Source organism: Nannospalax galili, unplaced genomic scaffold (assembly GCF_000622305.1).
Source record: "Nannospalax galili isolate Female #2095 unplaced genomic scaffold, S.galili_v1.0 scaffold160, whole genome shotgun sequence".
In the NCBI taxonomy this organism is placed as follows: domain Eukaryota; kingdom Metazoa; phylum Chordata; class Mammalia; order Rodentia; family Spalacidae; genus Nannospalax; species Nannospalax galili.
The window spans coordinates 2,890,496-2,903,631 of NW_008346900.1; the positions used below are offsets into that span (position 1 = coordinate 2,890,496).

A 13,136-nucleotide genomic window follows, 5' to 3' on the forward strand; every position below is an offset into this window, starting at 1 on the left:
TAGGTATAGGTAGACCAGACTGGGCTTGAATTCCCAGACATCTGCCTGCCTCTGCCTTCCAAGTGCTGGGATTAAATGCATGTGCCACCAAGCCCTGCTACTTTCTTAAATTTTTTAAAAAATATTCTATTTATTATTTTATATGTATGAGTATATAGCCTGCACAGTAAGTGCACCCATGTCATGCAATACCCTTGTAGGTCAAAAGGGGTGTCAGAGCCCCTGGAACTGGAGTTATAGACAGTTGTTAGCTGCCCTTTGCAAGTGCAGCCAGTGCTCTTAACCACTGAGCCGTCACTCCAGCCCCTATTTTTTTTAGTTTTTAAAGATTTTTTTTTTTTTTGGTCTTTTTTGAGACAGGGTCTCCCTGTAGCCCCAGCTGTCCTGGAAGTCGCTATGTAGACCAGGCTGGACTTGAACTCACAGAGATCCGCCTGCCTCTGACTCCCGAGTGCTGGGATTAAAGGCGTGTACCACCACGCCCAGCTAGTTTTTACAGATTTTTAGATTTATTTTATGTGTATAGAATGTTTTGCCTGAATGTATGTAAGTATACTCATGTCACGCAATGCCCATGGTATTCAGAAGAAAGAGGGTGTTGGATCCCCTGGAACTGGAGTTACAGATGGCTTTTAGCTCAAGTGGGTGCTGGGAACTGATCCCAGGTCTCCTGCAAGAGCAGTCAGTGCTCTTAACCATTGAGCCATCTCTCCAGCCCCGCTTGTTTGGCTGCTCTGCCCAGTGTTGTGTCCTTCATCTGCTGAGTGAAGAAACCCTGTGATCTCACTGTGAGGGAGTGTTTGTGTTGGGTACAACTCCAGACTGACATGGACTGTAAATCCTATTATTAATTTTGATTTTTTTTTTTTGAGAAATGAACATGTCAACACAGTGCCATAGAAACAGCATGGGATATCTGGAGCCCCTGGGCGGAGGGAGGGGAAAGAGCCTAGACAGGAGAGGCCTAGACTAGGCTTTCTGTCCCTAGTTAGGAATCCCAGGATGGATATGGGCAGTGGGGTGGCTTGGGAGCCCTGACTCTTTTAGCATCTGAATCCACAGGCAGTTTGTCCTAGGGAACCTCCCATTCCCAAGGGCTCCCTAAGAACTTGTAGCTGCTAAGTGCTCACACCTGACCACATATGCCAGGCGGTGAGGCTGGAAGTTCCGTGTCCAGGAGCATTCTTGAATCAAAGCACATGACAGTGCGGAGGGGCTAGGGGTCCAAAGAGAACTCCAGGGCCATAAAAACCAGGTCCTTTCAGGTGGCTACAAAGCCCCCAAAAGGGCAGGAATCTTGAGAATGTCCCTACGGAAAGCCATAGCTGAGGCTTTTCAGAGAGCATGCATTTCTGAGACGCTAGGTATCCACTCTGCCTCATAGGTCTGTAGACTACAGCAGCTCAACAGTCCTTGATAGAGAATACCTACCCACAACGATTCAAGTGAGGTCATACTCTACCCCAGGCCCTGTGCAGTGACTGAAGGCTCTCAAGGGTGCCACAGGGTCTAGATGGCTTCAGGACCCCTGTGCAACCACATTAGAGTGTTGCAGCCTTCACCCACCAAGTCTAGTATGCTCTACAGCACCTAGGCTCCAGTACTGGCCAGTGTCAGGGAGAGTAGGCTCAACCTACCCTGGGGTCTTCAGTCCCTCTTTGCCCACTGTGGAGTCTCTCCATGAAATATCTCGGATGAAATGAACAGCACATACTGTTGTCTTTGCCTGCTGCCCTGCAGAAAATGGGAGGACACACTCTCATGTGATGAAATGCTAACCAGATAACCCTTCATGAGAATGGGAATAAGACTCCACACGTTTGTGCCACTGCCACTAGATTTATTAAGGTTGCCAACACATCCACTAAAGAGGGCCACCTAGAGGGACCCAGCCACACCTGGCCTGGTGTCTGATGGGGGACCACGTCTCCCACCCAGGGAGCTCCTTCAAGGAGAGTCCACGTCAGACACACTACAAGGACAGGACAGTTCAGAGTGCAGGAAGAGAAGCAGGAAGCTGGGGGTGCAAGGGAGAGGGTCGGAGCAGGAACAAAATTTGCATCTAGACGGAGTTGAACATAACAAAACAAAACCCGAACATGTTCTTGTCGCTGCTGGGTCTAGTGCTCCTTAGCCAGACATCTCCTCCCGTTGCTCCTTGTTCCTGCGCACCTCAGCAGCGTGCAGCTCCTGCAGAGACAAGCAGAGGAGCCCTGACAAGCGGCCTAGGGTGAAGGTGTCCCCCCAGGTGCTATGGATTGCGGAACTTCAGGTGCGCAGGTGGTTGCGCACCACAATGTTCAGCAGCACAGTGCTTAGCGACCTGACCAAAGGACTGGGTCTCAGAACTTGAACCAGCTCGACCCCCTCCTGGAGCTGGGCCCTGCTGAGATGCACTTTCCTTCAAAGCACTTCAAAGTTAATGTACCCATCTACTGCGACTGTGACTGTGTTCCACCAGGACCTTCTGGGCCTAATTCCTGCGCTGATGAAAGCGCCCAACTGAAAAAGGTCTAGAGTGACCCTGCCCACAGACCCCGCCCCACATCTGTGCCTGCCCACCGCATCCAGGCAGCGTCCTTCCCCACCGGCACCTTTTCGCGCAGCCGCTCTCGAAGTGCCGCCAGGTGCGCCTCGCGGATCTCCTTGCTGAGCTCCATCTTGTAGTTGAGCTTCTCTTCCGCCAGGCGGCTGAAGTTGTTGTTCTCTTCCAGAGCCTTATGCAGCACCTCGCGCTCATGCTCGCGCCGCTCGGCCAGCTGCTTCAGCACCTGCGCCTCCTGCGTCTGCGCAGAGCCAGGGGCTAGTAAACCCAGACTAGGACCCGTCCTGGCTGCGGCCTGGTTCTCTGGTGCGCAGCCACCAGCCAAGCCCAGCGCACCTCGCCTGCTGGGAAACGGCCCCGGGAGCTGTTCTGGGGACCATCTCTGGCCTGGAGGCCGGGCAGGGTGGGAGGGGATCATGCTTCTGTGGCTAAAATTGGCTCTATCCCTCCTCCGCTCCCCAGCTTGACCAATTGCTTGTGTACCACAGTCACGTTGTCCTGGCTCCGCCAAATGCCCGTCACTCTCCCTCCCTAGGACTAATAATCTTAGGAGCCATATACTCTCCTGTATCCCATCCTGGCTTGTCTGGGATCTCCGGGGCTTTGGCAGTGAAAGCTAGAAGGCCCCTCCGGCTTGCCCTTTGAGCCACAAAGCTCCCATCTTCTCGCTGGGCTGAGAACTCCTGTGCTGTTCTGCCCCTCCGAAACCCTCAGACGCTGACTGAGCAGGAAAGTTCTGAACCCTGGGCTTTTCCAACCCACAGGTATCTGCCTGCTGAGCACTGAGTAGGTGCAGATGCAGCTAGGTCCTAGCTCCCAATTATTGCTCAGCTAGGGATGTGTCCCCAGGGTTCTAGTTAGGGACATTGTGGTGCCACACTTCCCTACCCTGCCCTGCCCTGCTGGGGAAAGGACTGCCTGGTGATTCCCGGGAGGAGAAGAGGGAGAGCCAGGGTCCCTGGGGTAATTAGCTGTCCTATCCTAGATCACTCCTGAATGTTTCTTTCTGGGCACTCCTTGTGCACCAGTCTTCAGGTTAAACCTGCTGTACCTGGGTCCTACTGTGCATGGACTAAGCCATTTCCTCTGTCCAGTGGGCTTCACTGTTTCAGGCTCAAAGGGACCAGTGGGGGCAGGGGTCCACATTCATATCTTGCAGGGCCCCACTGAACTACCCAACCAACTCAACTCAGACCCTTCCTTCTCACTCTCCTGCTCTGAAAGGGATGCCAGCCCCAACCTTATATCCCCAGGGCTCCTCCTGAGGACCACAACCTGACCTCCCTCTGTCATAATCAAGGGTGCTCCCTCAAGTATGTGGTTCCTATTGCTCTGTGTCTGCTATTATCTTGGCATCCTCCCTCGCCATCTCATCTCCAATCCTCAGGTCCTGCACTCCCTAGTCCAACGCCCTGATCAAACAAAGGGCCTGACCAGCTGTGTTGTGTGTGTGTGTGTGTGTGTGTGTGTGTGTGTGTGTGTGTGTAGGATTCTTACCTTCCTCCGCTCCTCAGCTGCCTCCAGCCGCTTCTGCAGCTCCTCCAAGGAGGCATCCTTCCTCTTTGGGGGAGAGGAGAGCACAGGGCTCTCTGGAGACAGGTCAGAAGGAGACTTGAGGATGACCTCAAAGCTCTGGCCAGAGGCCCGCTTGTCCAGCTGCTTCACTTCCATGTCTACAGAGCAAGACCAGATGAGGGCTTCAGGAGGCCTGCCCAGAGGGTGTAGGCTGGCCAGCACACATCCCAACAAGGGTTGAAGAAGAAGTATTGCTGCTCAGGCAGTATTCTTGGGCCTGGGTCCCTCCTCCCAGAATGGCCCTCTGTAGCAGCCACCAGGTCACAGCATTGCCAGAGGTCAGGGTAGGTAAGGTGGGCAGGCCCTGGCCAGGCAGGGCCAGCAGCCATGTGGACACACTTACCCCCATACTGGTAGATGGTGTTGGGGTGAGGCTGTGAGTAGAAGCAGGAGCAAATGAGCGACAGCACGGATAACTCCTTCATCTTCTCCTTGTAGGCTGTGGATGTGAGGTCAAGGTGAGCAAGTACCATCATCACATCCTGGCCCCCAGATCAGCTTGCTGAGGGTCCCACTTTTCCCTCCCCCTCACTGTCTCTGAGGTATCTCCCTGTAAGACACAGAACTGTCTGTCATGCTGAATATCCACATCTCAGTCTTTACACCCCTTCTCCCCAGTCCTCTGTCTCTAGACTGTGACTCTGGGCACCCTACATGGTTCTCTGTATTCTTTTAATCTCTCTCCCCCTCTGTCTCCTCACCTCAGCCTTTGTCTCTCTTGACATTTCTGTCTGTCTCCCTCATCTACATTGCTCTTTGTCTATATGTGTATTTGTTTTTGTTTTGTTTTGAAGATGACTCAAGTAGTTCAAGCTGGCCTTGAATTCACTCTGTAGCCAAGAATGACCTTAAGCTCCTTATTCTCCTGCCTCCACCTCCCAAGTGCTGGATGTACAGGTGTGTACCACCATTCTTGGCTTTGTTTTGAGACAGTCTCACCAAGAAGCCCAGGTTGGCCTGGAACTCCTAATATAGATCAAACTGGTTTTTATGTTTGTTTGTTTTGTTGTGTGTGTGTGTGTGTGTGTGTGTGTGTGTGTGTGTTTTCGGTCTTTTTGAGACAGGGTCTCCCTGTAGCCCCAGCTGTCCTGTAACTCACTATGTAGATCAGGCTGGCCTTGAACTCACAGAGATCCACCTGTCTCTGCCTCCCAAGTGCTGGGATTAAAAGCATGCGTCACCACGCCCGCTCAAACTGGTTTTTAAACTCATGATCCCAAGTACTGGGATTACAGGTATGCACTAGCATGCCTGACCTGTCTCTTGTACTTTTCTCTGCCTACTGTGATCTGAATGTTCATGTCTTCCCAATATTCATAGGTTGAAATCCTAACCCTTATGGGGTAGTGCTGGGGGGGTAAGTAGGCCATGAGAGTGCTGACTCCTGTACAGGATTAATGATTTTACTGAACGGTACCCTGAGTGCTCCTTCGACCCTTCCAACATTTGAGGTCACAAGGACAGTGAATCCAGTCCACCCTTCGAATTACAGCAATCCACCTGCCACAGTCTCCCAAGTGTTGGGATTACAAGTGTGAGCCACTATACCCAGCTTCTTTTTTTTGTGTGTGTGTGTCTCTGGTTGCAGCCTCTGTTTCCTTCTGAGTATATCTTTCTGTCATTGTTTGTCACTCTGTATCTTTGACTCCCCTCTTCCTCTACCCATAACAACCCCTCATGCTTTCTTTCCTTCTTGATGGTTCAAGGAGACAAAATTAACCACAACTCTCATGACTGGGACCAGCAAAATATAAGTAACTGTCCCTCCCTTTCCTTCCCTCTGCTCATTCTCCCTCCCTCCCAGACTAGGCCTTACTATATTGCCCAGGATGACCTTGAACTTCTGGGCTCCAGTGATCTTCCTGCCCCCAACTCCCAAATAGCTAGGCCTACCACCTGGCAGGGCATCACTTTTTGGGCTGTAAACTTGGGTGACACTCTCAGACCCTCTTTCTCCCTCCACATTTACCTTGAGAATAGCATGGCCACTCTGAAAGGAAGCCAAATCCTCTCCAAATACCCACTCACTGCCCATCCAGGTAAGCTTGGGGTCCAGGTTCCACCAAGGACAAAGACAAAGGAGTTGTGCACTCAGTTCCACTGTTTGCCCTTCCAGATCAAGTGCCTACCACCCAGTGTCCCTGCTGCCCAACCAAAAGGAAGGTGAGCCTTCTGGCTGTGACCCTGACCCTTGTCAGGGGAAAGGAGGGATGCCTACTCTCAGTATAGAAATAATCTCACTATTCAGGATCTATTCACTATGAACCAACTCCATTGTAGACTTCTGTCTCAGTAATGCCCAAGAATCCTGCAAGCCCAATATAGTCACTCCATTCCACAGGGATACTAGGTCTTAGCTTACTGGGAATGCCATGAACAACCATTCCTTGAAATGCAATTCCAGAAGGTCCGTGTTCCATTCTAGCAGCTCCCAGAGACTGGCAGCCTCTGAGACTCAGGCAGCAGATTAAGGTCTCCAGACAGACACTTTTGGAGGAGGAAAGCCAGTTGTCATGTGTGATTACTACTGGCACCCTTTGGGGAACAGGCAAGCATTTATTTGGAACAGAAACTTTCTGATCAAGTTTCACTCAAGATGATTTTTTAAATTGATTTGGCATAAAATTGAGGATGAGTAGAAATGGTCAAGCCTTTCACAGTGAACTGTGACCTCCCACAACAAGCACAGAGAATGCTCATATTGATCTAAGTTTCCTAGTGATAGAATTATTTGGAAACACCATGGAGCCCAAGAGGGAGCAGAAAGGAACATCAGGATGGGTAAGTCAAGGCTGGTCATTGTCTTCAGGAAAATGGGGAAGGAATTAGAGGGAAAGCAGAAAGGGGCAGTCAAGGCTGGTCACTGTCTTCAGGAAAATGGGGAAGGAATTAGAGGGAAAGGCAGGAAGGGGCAGTCAAGGCTGGTCATTGTCTTCAGGAAAACGGGGAAGGAATTAGAGGGAAAGGCAGGAAGGGGCAGGCCTTTGAAAGGACTTTGTGCTTTGTTTATTCTGCTTTTCTTGTCTTCCTCTTTCTACCACCCCTTCCTTTCCCTTCCTTCCTTCCTTATTGTGAGTTTTCTTGTGTGTGGGGGGGGCGTTGAGACAATATAATGTAGCCTAGGCTGAATCTGAAATCACTCTGTAGCAAAGACTGCTCTTGAACTCCTGATCTTCCTGCCCTCCACCTCTGAAATCCTGAGATTATAGGCATATACCACATGCCTGGCCAAGGTTTTGCTGTTAATTTTCTTTGTCTTTTTGAAGCAGGGTCTCCCTGTAGCCCCAGCTGTCCTGGAACTTACTATGTGGACCAGGCTGGCCTTGAACTCAGAGATCCGCCTGCCTCTGCCTCCCAAGTGCTGAGACTACAGGCATGCACCACCACGCTCTGCTCTGGCCAAGTTTTTAAAAGTATTTTTAATTTATTTTTATTTGTTTATGAGTGTATTGCCTGCATGTAAGTGCACCTGTGTCATGCAATGCCCACAGAGGTCAGAAGAGGGCATCGGATCCTCTGGAACTGGAGTTATGGACCTTTGTTAGCTGCCTCGTAGATGCTGGAAACTGAACCTCGGTCCTCTGCAAGAGCAGCCAGTACTCTTAATCACTGAGCCATCTCTCCACCTCCCAAGTTTTATTATTATTATTATTATTATTATTATTATCGATATTGTTATCAATTATTTTGGCTTTTTGAGACAGGGTCTCCCTGTAGGTCCAGCTGGCCTGGAACTCTCTATATAGACCAGTCTGATCTCACAGAGATCTGCCTTTGCCTCCCGAGTACTGGGATCAAAGGTGTGAGCCACCACATCAGGCTATAAGTTTGATTTTTTTTTTAAGTGGGGAGAATTTTTTGAGACAGGGTCTCCCTGTAGTCACATCTTGTCTGGAACTTGCTTTGTAGACCAGGCTGGTGTTGGTCTCACAGAGATACACCTGCCTCTGCCTCCCAAATGCTGGGATCAAAGGCATGAGCCTCCAAGCCCAGCTATAAGTTTAGTATTTTATTTACTTATTTATTTTTTGTTTTATTTGTATGAATTTTGGTGGTACCAATGGTGCAGGAAGCAATGACGGCAATGTTGATAGTGTGAGTGAGGGTGGGTGACAGTGATAGTAGACATAAACAATGGTTGAAGTGGCCTTGTATAATGGTGAAAGTCTCACACCACTTTCTCCCTCCTTGGAGATGCCAGAATATCTTTAAAAAGAAAATGTTATGTGGGTTCTGGAGAAATGGCTCAACAGTTAAGAGCTCTGGCTGCTCTTGCAGAGGACTCAGGTTCAATTCCTAGCACCCACATGGTGGCTAGCAACCATCCTTAACTCCAGCTCCAGGGGAATTCAGTGCCCTCTTCTGACCTCTGTGGGCATTGTATGGCACGAGTGCACTTACATGCATGTAGGCAATACACTCATAGACATAAAAAAATTTTTTTGGTCTTTTTGAGACAGGGTCTCCCTGTAGCCTCAGCTGTCCTGGAACTCGCTATGTAGACCAGGCTGGCCTTGAACTCACAGAGATCTGCCTGCCTCTGCCTCCCGAATGCTGGGATTAAAGGCATGCGCCACCATGCCTGGCTCAGTTTGATTTTTTTTTTACAAGCAAAATCTATTCATGTATTATTTGTGTTATGAAAGGTTACTCTAACAAAGGAGATAGAGAATCATGTCCTAGGTCATGTGATAAGGAGCGAGAGGGTTTAAGAGCCAGCTGTTTAGCATTAGCAAGTCAGTAGACATTTGTAGCATCTGGAGGAGGCCAGCCCTATGCTGAGGGGAGGGGAGAGCAGGAGTAAGAGAGGGTCTGGGCTAAGGTAGGACAGACCTGGATCCTGGGAGAGGCCAGGAAGAAAGGGGTCTGTCCCCTTCAAATCTGACTGTGCCAACACCCACTTCCTAGCCCAAAAGACCTCAGGCTCTCAATCCTAGTTTTCTGTGTCATCATTCCTCATCTTGTATCCAAGTCATGAATAGACTGGCCTCACAAACAGAACCTGGGGCTTGACAGCTGCTAAAATGCCTCCCCGCTTAAGTCTGAAATGTTCATAGGAAAATGACTGCAGATCCACTGCAGACAACACCAAGTTTAAGAACATGTACCAGAAGGCTCCCTTCCAGACAACTATTACCGCAGTATCAGGAAGGCTGGCAAGGATTCAGGGGGCAGTGCCAGCCTGGGCAGGTGTGAGCACCTTACTTATCAGAAGGGAAGGGTGAGGGCTGGTATACTAGGTCAGGAATCTCTCAAGTCAAACCTCAAGAAACAAGTATTCAACTGGCAACTACCATGTCCTGTAGCTGCAGATAGGGACACAGTACCTACTGGTCATTGAAATTCCCTGGCTTGGTTTCTCTCAAGCTGACAGTCCATAAGGAACTTCCTTCCCAGATGGTGGTGCCTCAAGGTGTAAATAGACAAGTGACCATAGGAAAGGGCTGGGAATGAGGCCTGCTCTGTGATCTGGCTGAATGCAGGCAAGCAGGTTGGTGGGGACAGGACAGCTAGTGATGCAATGGTGTTCCCTTGGGGCTTGTGGAGAGAAGATGCCAGGTCTGGCTAAAGTACAAAGCTAGGTTGGGCCCATGTTTCTGGAGCTTGTGCTCAAAGGTCATATCTCCTCAGATGGGAAATTGAGACCTTGAAGATTTAAGTGGGATGGGCAAGGCCCCACAGCTCAAGGTCAGACTCCCAAGCTTCATAAAAAACTGAATATGTTCCTGTCCATGAAAGTTTGAGGCACAGAAGGCTAGAGAAAGCCTTCCAGAGTCAGGTCAAGACCCCACTTTGCCATACCCTAAGGGAAGAAGCCTCAAATACCTGCTACTGGGCTTGCACCTGTGACCAGGCCTCTGTAGGGCAGCTTCTTGCCCTAATGGTAAGGACAGAGCTGCCTCCAAGGGTGGGAGAAAGTCCAACTTTGCCTTGAACCTTTCCAAAGATATAAGAAAAGTGTGTGTGAATGAAGTCTAGACAGGAAAGCCTTCTGGACAGGGTCAGTAGAGACAGTGCTTGACGCACAATAGGACAAATACTGAAATCCGCTGGGCCTGAGGAGAGGCTTCAGGACAGGCCTGCATGGTGGGTGGAGTTTGTACCTGGGGTGAAAGCCAGCGCGTCGGAGAACTAAGTCAGCTATTTGACTATGACTACGGAGAACAGCCTCCAGGGCTGAGGGAAGGAGAGGTGGCAGGACTGTGGTTCTTAGACTAGACGATACCAAGGACTGAAGGTGGGGATCTTGCCACCTGAGGTCTCAGGCGGGGAGAAAAAACGACGAAGCCGGGCTGCGGCTGGGGCTAGAGATGGGGACTGGGCGGGGTGTCCAGTGGGGATGCTGCCCAGCTATACGTCCTCAGGCTGGGAGCGGAGCAGACAACACCTAGGAGCCAGAGGCCTCACGGTGATGGTGTCTGCCCCTTCACCAACGATCCGCACTCAATGCCGACTGGGATGGGGAAGACTCCCTTTGAAAGCCGACCCCATCCCCGCTCCCGCCCCTTCGCGGGAAGGTTTGGAAATGCAACAGCCCCGCCTCCATCTAGACCCGGCGATGCAAAGGGCGGAGGCTTTTCTGGCTGGTGCAGGTGGCCCTGGCAAACCAGAGGGTGGTCCCCTCTGTGTGGGATGAAGATGGAGAAGTGGGGCTTGCGCCAGCTTGGACCTCCCTCCCTGCGGTGCTCAGACATTCCCTTTAGTGTACCCTAGCGCCCTCCCCGGCCCCCATGGCTTAGGGACCGAGGTCGGGACTCCGGCGGAAGGTCCCACCTCTTTCCCAACCCTCCAAGAAGGCTCAATGGGACTGAAATCTAAGGTAGCTGGAACCTTCAAATAACCCCCTAACCCCATTGCGGGGGGGAGGGGGGAGCAAGGGCAGGCGGAGCCTCCCTGCGGCAGTTGTGCGCTGATCCCTCACCGCGCCACCGGAAGAGCCCCTGCGTCCAAGAGCCGGACTTCACCCAGCCCTGGCCCCGCAGCTGCCCCTCGGGAGCCTTATGTCCTTGCGGGCTCCTAGACCGCCTGTTCCAGTGGGGCCGGCCCAGCCTCGCCATGTGCAAGGTCTGACATAAGAAAACAGTCGGTAACCCACTCTGCCTTTGCTTAGACAATGGCCTCTGCTCAGACCCTTCACCACTCCGGGATCCCCAGGTCCCTAGAGCCTACCAGATACGGTGCTGGCCATGGTGCTGGCGGCGGCTGGGCTTGCAGAGGCCAGAGGGATGCGGGCGGCGGCTGGGAGCTGCAGTCGGCAAATGCTGCAGTGTCCGGGAGGGGAGGGAGCGAGAGCGGGCGCGGCAGGAGGGGGAGGGAGAGAGGAATGGAGGAGGGGAGGGTGAGGGGTGGAGGGAAGGGGGAAAAGAAGGAGGAGAGAGAGGAGAGAGAGAGAGAGAGAGAGAGAGAGCGAGAGAGAGAGAGAGAGGAGAGGGGGAGAGGGAGAGAGAAGAGAGAGAGAGAGAGAGAGAGAGAGAGAGAGAGGAGAAGAGAGGAGAGGGAGGAAGTGAGAGAACCAGAGAACTGGGCTGGGCTGCAACCATCAAAGGGGGAGACAGTGGGAGAGAAGGGAGGGCCGAGCAAGAGGCCTGTCCTTCATCTGCAGAAAACCATGATGACCGTCCCCTAACTTCGCTTTGTGTGACTTAAGAAGATACACAGATAAGACTCATTCTCCAGAATGGGCAGAGCAAGAGCAAGGCTAGTGGGCCTTTCCCATAGTCTGGGTGGGTGACAGGGGCTGCTGGAGGCTGGGATGACCACTGAGCCAGAAGGTGACACTGACCAGCAAGGGCTATCTGGGGCTTCTCTGTGTCCAGGGGATAAGGAGGTTCTCGGTAGCAATGAGGCCTACGACTGCAATTTTATATGAGCTTGAAGCAGGTTACAGTGAAAGCTCCAACATTCTCTATTTGATGGAGAGTTTTTGACCTTTCTGAGCCTCTCCTTCTTGGGTATGAGGAAAACATAATGCCAGACCCCGGAAGATGAAGGAGAGATGTGCCAGAGCTGAGTGTGTCTGAGTGTGTGCATATAGTGGTGTTGTAGTTTGCTTTCTGTTGTTCTGATAAAATACTCTGGCCAAGACCAACTCAGCTTACAGGCCATAGTCCATCATTGAGAAAAGTCAAGGCAGGAACTGAAGCAGGTCTGCTTGCTATTCCACAAAGCGTTACCTCTGACCAAGAAACTCACTGTCAAGGAAGTACAGCAGAAACTGTGGAAGAACACTGCTTGCTGACTCAAAGGCAGATTTATTACACTCAGCTAGCTTTCTTATACGGTTCAGGATCACCCACCTTTCTAAGGATGATACTGCTCACTGTGGGCTGGGCCCTGCTACATATAATAATCAAGACAATCCCCCACAGACATGTCTACAAGTGAATCTGATCTAGACAATCTCCCATTAAGACAATCTTCTCAGGTGATTCCAGGTTGTGTTGACAGTTAAAGCTAACTAGGACAGGAGGGAAGCTCTTGGTCTGTGTTCCCCAAGGAGAGAGTCTGGTGCCCAAATGGAGAACTCATTATAAATCACTAAAAGGCATGCCCTCTGGGCCCTCCCATTGTGGAGGATTTGGTTTTGAACTGTGAATCCACTTGAGCATGCCAATTTGCCTGAGCCTTACAATCCCTTCATCAACACTGAGCCAAGGGATATCAGGTATCTCCAGCTCTCTGTCAGTAGGCCAACTTTTGGATAAATACCTTGGCCAACCAATCAAACAAACTTTTAAAACCTTTAAAAATATTTTATTATTTTTATTTTATGTGTATGCATGCATTGCCTGTGTGTAGATAAGTCCACCTGTGTCACGCAATGTTCAGAGGACAGAAGAGGGTGTTGGATCCCCTGGAACTGGAGTTATGGACAGTTGTTAGCTGCCATGTGGGTGCTGGGATTCGAACCAGGGTCTTCTGCAAGAACAACCAGTGCTCTTAACGACTGAGCCATCTCTCCAGCCCTTTAACACATTTTTTAACTGCAGGAGCTTCCATATTAAACCTAGAATCT

The 13,136-nt window shown here is 51.0% G+C and overlaps 1 protein-coding gene across 1 annotated transcript; it reads right to left on the minus strand.

Annotated features, from left to right (window-relative positions):
• Positions 1-1,819: 1,819 nt before the first annotated feature.
• Stmn3 (stathmin 3) lies at positions 1,820-11,590 on the minus strand. The gene is made up of 5 exons (XM_008843289.1): positions 11,291-11,590; positions 4,464-4,559; positions 4,043-4,218; positions 2,595-2,786; positions 1,820-2,190 (listed from the first exon to the last, which is right to left on the minus strand). Exons 1-5 carry the CDS (start codon positions 11,307-11,309, stop codon positions 2,131-2,133), a joined length of 543 nt encoding a protein of 180 aa, XP_008841511.1. The 5' UTR covers positions 11,310-11,590; the 3' UTR covers positions 1,820-2,130.
• Between the last annotated feature and the right edge of the window lie 1,546 nt (positions 11,591-13,136).

Bases quoted from the DNA above. Each gene is read 5' to 3' on its own strand.
- Stmn3 (XM_008843289.1), bottom strand. The intron at 4,219-4,463 runs GTAAGTGTGTCC...CTTGCTCTGTAG, and splicing joins CACCATCTACCAGTATGGGG to ACATGGAAGTGAAGCAGCTG. The intron at 2,787-4,042 runs GTAAGAATCCTA...GGCTCTGCGCAG, and splicing joins CAGCTGAGGAGCGGAGGAAG to ACGCAGGAGGCGCAGGTGCT.